At 46.5% G+C, this 6,127-nt stretch overlaps 1 protein-coding gene across 1 annotated transcript; it reads left to right on the top strand.

Annotated features, from left to right (window-relative positions):
• The first annotated feature begins 1,240 nt into the window (after nt 1–1,240).
• Nucleotides 1,241–5,350, top strand: LOC149281911 (dehydrogenase/reductase SDR family member 7C). The gene is made up of 6 exons (XM_089498884.1): nt 1,241–1,394; nt 1,681–1,793; nt 2,174–2,384; nt 2,758–2,850; nt 3,430–3,585; nt 5,142–5,350. The coding sequence occupies exons 1-6, from the start codon at nt 1,241–1,243 to the stop codon at nt 5,348–5,350; spliced, it is 936 nt and encodes a 311-aa protein (XP_089355010.1).
• The last annotated feature ends 777 nt before the right edge of the window (nt 5,351–6,127 follow it).

Raw genomic sequence — 6,127 nt, 5'->3', positions numbered from 1 at the left:
CGGGGGGGGGGTATGCGCCGGGTGATGAAGGTTTGAGTCTTTACAACAGAAAAAAAGGGGCAGACTGGGGGGGGGTGTTGGGGGGGCATTTGCCGGTCTGGGTTTTTATGTCAGTTTAAGGGCCTTTCGGATCTCCGAATGCAAAAGTTAATTATTACAGTTTCTGATTTTTTTGTGCCGATGTTTAGTTTGTAGAACTTCCATGTTTGATGTCATAATATGATGTCATACTTGGAGTGCCCTGGACTAGACCCTTGCACCCCTGCATTTATACCGCTGGGTTATAGTAAGCGTGTGTTTGTGTGTGTGCGTGTGTGCATGTGTGTTTGTGTGTGTGTGTGTGCGTGTGTGCTTGCGCATGAGAATTTTAATAAAATGCATTGAAAACCCAGAATTTAAGGCCCCGGACGCGTTGCAGGCCCCACGTGGCTCGTTCAGTTCCTTAAATTTTACGTGTGTAATGTGTATGTGTATGTATGGGTTGTCTAGAAGATTCCGAGACGTAACCCTGGTCCTGGTTCCATAGAATCATTTAATTTCCAGCCGGTCGCGCCGGTTATAATAGATAAACGCGCTGTCCATGCGCGGACGCGTCTCCCCTGTGGGGTTTGGGAGAGACAAAGACCACAGAAAGTCGCCGTGTGAAAGTGGATCGCGCCGCGGGTCAGGTGTCCGGATCCTCCGGGGGGATCTATATTTACCCCACACAGCTGAGCTCTATTAATATCCCTCCTGACCTAAGCGGGCAGAGCCGACGGCTTCCGAGGAGACCCTCAAGGACTCTCCGCTCGCCGCAGATCATCGAGATCTCCGCAAAGTAAGTCGCCTTTTATTGGCTTGTGATCCACGGGACGCTCTCTCTGGGTTTAAATACCGTGTAAAACTCCTGCGTGTTTAACCTCTTCCCTGCCGTGTGCGCCGTTATCTGCTGGGGGGTCAGTAGTGGAGGCAGAGAAGAAGTAGAAAGAAACGGGGCTTTGGTTGGAAACTCTGAGATCAGCCGTTATAAAAACGTATAACCGCAACGCTACTTTTTACTTAATGACTCAAAAAACAGTTTGTTTCAACTGAAGAAAGAAAACGCCATGTTTATATATTTGAGAGGTTTGAGCGATTGCCGGGACGTTACTTGACCCTTTGCCACGTATGCCCCACGAAACAGTTGGGAAGGGAGATTGGAGACATTTTACCAATTCCTCTGTTTTTACGCCCGTTTTTGTTCTTTCTTAGCGAGGAGGCCATGGGGTTCCTAACGTTCCTTATCTTCCCCCTGCTTATCCTGGGAATCAGCGGCATTGTATTCATTTACCGGGAAGTGGTGAGGTTAATGTCCCGAGCGGCCGTGAAGAATAAAGTGGTCGTGATCACGGATGCCGTTTCAGGACTTGGAAAAGGTAAAATCTCCTACCCCAGAGCCCTCTGTGCCCCCCCCTGCTTTACAGTAAATCCTATAGATTTTATATGCTGCTGGGGTATTATGATCCAGATATTCCACTACTTATTGCAATGCAGTTGTACAGCGCCACTGAATATGATGGAGCTATATAAACCAATTGGGAATAACAACAATTGGTAGGGAGCAGAGATCATTATCGTCCTAGAAAATCTGGAGTCTGGCTCCCTCTGCTGGCTCGGTTTAAATGCAGCCATCTGATTAGCGCATGCGCCTCGTCTCCTCAGAGTGCTCCAGGGTGTTCCATGCGGCTGGGGCCCGGCTGGTTCTGTGCGGCAGGACCTGGGAGAAGCTGGAAGCTTTACACGACGCTTTAATTAGTGTGGCAGACCCCAGCGTGGTAAGTACACGTTTATGCTTCTGTACATTAAAGGCAGGGTTGTCTAAAGTAACAATTATATAGAGGTGCTGAACAGCAAGTGGGTGTGTCTTAATACTAGCCATGCCCCACAACAGCATTTAGCCCCACCCCAGAGGAGCAGAGAAGCCAGGGAATCCCACAGTCCTAGGAAGTGACCACATGCAAATGCCAGGGTCCCTAAATTAAATATAAGATGAGAAAATGATATTCCACTAATAAATTAATGTACATTTATATGAAGTGTGCGGAATATTCATCGCTGCTCACCTGGGTAGAACATTTAATAAAATAAGGTTCACTTCCCACTGAGTTTTCAGTTTCGATGTATAATTTGTAGACTGATTTTTTCTCTTTTCTAGACGTTTACACCCAAACTTGTCTTTCTGGATATTGGTGACATGAGCAACATTCAGGCCGTAGGGAAGGAGATTCTGGATTGTTACGGATGCGTGGATGTGCTCATCAACAACGCCAGCATGAAAATTAAAGGGCCGGCTCACAGCGTCACGTTGGAACTGGACAAGAGGATCATGGACGCAAATTATTTTGGTCCTATAACCTTAATAAAAGGTACTCGGCATTCCGTTTTATAAATAACTGCAGCAATCTATATATATATCTGTAAGTTAGCCACAGAATTAAGGTTTCGCTGCCCCTGAATGGGGATTTTTGGGACGCCATGACAGATACGTTTGCTGAAGCCCAGGCCTTCCGTGAAGTACTTTTCTATAAGCAGCACCAGGGTCAAACTGAGAACCTCGGGGGCGGGAATGAGAAGCTCCTTGGGTGGGATTACTGCTTCACTAAAAATAGCTGCGTAGTGTCTCTCTTATGTATGTTCATGGATACTGGGAGTTAGAGTCCTGCACATTTTGTTGTCCGTCTCGTTCGTGCAGTGATGGGATTTGTAAACTTGACTCTGAATTCACAATTCTTTTCGCAGCTATTTTGCCCCATATGGTTTCCCGCAGAACAGGTCAGATTGTTCTGGTGAACACCATCCAGGGGAAGCTGGGCGTCCCGTTTCGTGCTGCATGTGAGTAACAGCGTTTTTGGGAATTTCCTTTTAGGTGCAAATTCCAACAATGTAACAATATGGAGCATAGAACTCAAGCAAAATGAAATGTTTCCTTGTATCTGGTTAATTTGTGGTATTTAAACGGCCCGAAATTAACCCTTCTTACTGGATGTCATGAGGACTGATGCTGTCCAATGCTGCCACCTAGTGGATATTTCTGAATTAGCCCACGGCTCCCCACGCCTCTTCCAAAGGATACAATGTTTCTAGGAGATGCTTTGCTTGAATAAATATCCAGGCGGAGATGTTATGCCCCACCATCTAATCCGCCGTGAAATTACCGTAAAGGAAACTCCATTCAACATGCAGCGGGGTCTGGCGGTGTTATGAATGAAGGTGGGTCCGTTATGTATGGGAATTAATAAAGTGCCGTCTGGTGGGGCAGGAGGCCGAAATCAGGGGGGGTAATCGTCATCTAGCGCCATTTATTAAAGGCTTTGAATCTCCTCAAACACGCTGATCATCAAGGAAGGGTCCGCTATGATCCTTTACTGTGCCCCCCTTTGTAACATTGTATCTGTTTGCTTCTCTCGGTAGACGCAGCTTCTAAACACGCCATCCAGGGCTTTTTCGACTGTCTCCGCGCGGAAGTGGAGGAGTTTGATGTTTTTGTGAGCACCGTGAGTCCCACGTTTATCCGTTCCTACCACGACCAACCCCAGCCTGGAAACTGGGAGGCCTCCATCTGGAAATGTAAGTCTTCTCCGTCACGAGTCCAGAACCCCTTCTCTGCGTCTGGCTGGAGATATGGTTTAGATGGAATGTAAGGAAGTTTTTACTTCACCGAGAGGGTGGTGGATAAGTGGAGCAGCCTTCCAGCAGAAGTGGTAGAGGGTAATACAGTGAGGGTATTAAACACGCGTGGGATAGACATACGGCTCCTGAATCTAAGACGAGATCAACGACTGATTAAGGTTTGAGTCTTTACAGTCGGCGACTAGACGGGGGCCGGATGGGGCAGATTCTATGTTTCTATGATTAGGGTTCTTCGGCTTATCCAGTTCATGAATATTTTTTTGTCCTGTGGCTTTGAAGTCTGCATATTATCCGTTCTAAACTGGTGTTATCATACTGTCCTTCAGCAGTTACACTACAACTCTCATCATCCTTTACTAATATCTGTCCACTCAGTTGTGGTCCATTGACAGCTAGAAGGACTCGGCTGCACTTGGATTGACGTTTATTATTATTATTTATTATTATTGTTTATTGTTTTATATATGTCTGTTTGAAATATGGGGGGGGGTTCATGGTCCAGACTAAACCCCCATTTAGCGATGGAGTAACTGTAACCAGTAAAATAAGAGCAGACCAGGTCCTGAGTGCCATAAAACCAGAATAGAAGCCGCTGGCTGACGTCGGGCGCTCTGTATTTACTTTGTATATTATGTCTGGAATCGGCTCGTATGTCAGCCGCTCCCTCCGCCGTTCCAGACGTTTCATTAACCCGCGTGGCAGAGTCGGGCTCTGAATCTTCCGAGACGCGCTCGGTTTATACGCCAGCCGACTGAGTAAAGCCTCAGGAATGGTGAGATCCGAAGGGAATGCGTAAACGGAATCCTTGCTCTGGACGAGATGTTCTCCAACCCCAGAACAAAGCTTTGCGTCGGCCGAGCCGTCGGCGTATCTCGTGGGCACAGAGGCTTGTGACGCACAGTCCTGGCCGGTGTTTGTGGCCGGTCCTTGGCACCGGTATCCTGATTAACGAGACGGCAGAGCGCCGAACTTGTTTGGAAAGGAAGGTATTTTTGCGTAATGCTTTGGTCTGTTATCCGATTACCGGCTCGCCGTTCACACTTCTTGCATTGGAGGATGCGCTTAGGGGCCGACGTGGATGAAATCAGAAAGGCTTGGGAGACTTCGGAGGTCCAGCTGAGACCTTCCCAATTCCAAGCGCTGAGCTTTATTGTTAAGACTGATCAGCGGCACTGACCCCCGGCTTTCCGCCTGTCCCGTATCTCAGAAACTGGAGGAAGTAGCAGAAAATAAATATTTCCCGCAAATGAGTTTCTAGTCTTTATTTGCGACAGTCAGGTCATGTGACTGCCTATGACATCAGGGTGACTGCGCACATCCTGACCACCAATTCCAACTTTTCCTCGACTTTCTCCTGTCTTTACAGCGGGAGAAACGGGCGACTAGACGGGGGCCGCTGGGTCTGAAATTCTTTGTTTCTATGTTAAAGTCGGACTGTATACTGAAAATCTGGATGCGAAAGAAAATGTAATAATTCTCTCTCTCCTTCAAAGTCTTTTTCAGAAAGCTGTCGTACGGCGTGCACCCGGTGGAGGTGGCTGAGGAGGTCCTGCGCACGGTGAGCAGGAGGAAGCAGGAGGTCTTCATGGCAAATCCCATCGCCAAGGCGGCACTTTACGTCCGGACCTTCCTCCCTGAGCTGTTTTTTGCGGTGGTCGCCACCGGAGTGAAAGAAAGACACTTTGTGGAGGAAGAGAAGTGAATGACCAGCTCACTATATATGTTTAATACGGTAGAAATCGAATATATATTGACGGGAGATAATACCGGCCCTTAATAAAATAAAATATATATAATTTATAATAATATATTATAATCCATAAAAATATACTAGAAAAATCTAAAAAACAAACCCTCTTTATATCTCACACCCGCTGTATGCTATCTGAATTATAACTCCCATTTCCCAAACAGTAAACCCCTAAACAATTTGCATCCTACAACGAATCCTATACATAGATATATATAGAGATAGATGTATACATAGATATATATATATATATTCCAACCCAATGTCCAGTGCCGGCCTTACAATATAGTCCAATCAGGTGACTGCGTACGGCGCTGGGATGATAGGGGTGCTGGTGGTAGTTAGGTGGATGCGGGGGGGTCACAGTTTTCACAGTGGTACAGTCCGCCTGTGGATTCAGTAAATATATAAGTTATGGAAACAAAGTAACGTTCAGTTAATCCGTTATTGTCATCGTTGCATTGTAACAAAGTGTTCTCGGTACTGAAACAAAACTCCGCGTAGAAAGATGAACTGCAATCCCCATTATCCGGGATCCTGGGAGTTGTAGTTGATAACCAGGATTTAGAGGAATCCCAAGGTAACCGGCTGACTGCATTTTACAGAAGCGCCCTCGGTTAGAGGTCACCCTGCTGTACGAAGCACCGTGTAGTATCTTTTTATAGGGTTTGCCGAATGTTAGAAAGAACACAAGCTGCACAGCAATGCCTTTTATTAGAATTTATTTAA

This window comes from Sceloporus occidentalis, unplaced genomic scaffold (genome assembly GCF_023333645.1).
Source record: "Sceloporus occidentalis isolate IW3139 unplaced genomic scaffold, rSceOcc1.0.p SCAF_126, whole genome shotgun sequence".
NCBI lineage: Eukaryota > Metazoa > Chordata > Lepidosauria > Squamata > Phrynosomatidae > Sceloporus > Sceloporus occidentalis.
The sequence above is the reverse complement of the archived record's forward strand: the minus strand, read 5'-3'. Positions and strand labels throughout refer to the sequence as shown.

What these genes read in the sequence shown, in the direction of transcription:
- LOC149281911 (XM_089498884.1), top strand. Translation starts at nt 1,241, where the DNA reads ATGGGGTTCCTAACGTTCCTTATCTTCCCCCTGCTTATCCTGGGAATC. An exon ending in CGTTTCAGGACTTGGAAAAG is followed by an intron (nt 1,395 to 1,680) that starts GTAAAATCTCCT and finishes TCGTCTCCTCAG; the next exon opens with AGTGCTCCAGGGTGTTCCAT. An exon ending in GGAGGCCTCCATCTGGAAAT is followed by an intron (nt 3,586 to 5,141) that starts GTAAGTCTTCTC and finishes TCTCCTTCAAAG; the next exon opens with TCTTTTTCAGAAAGCTGTCG.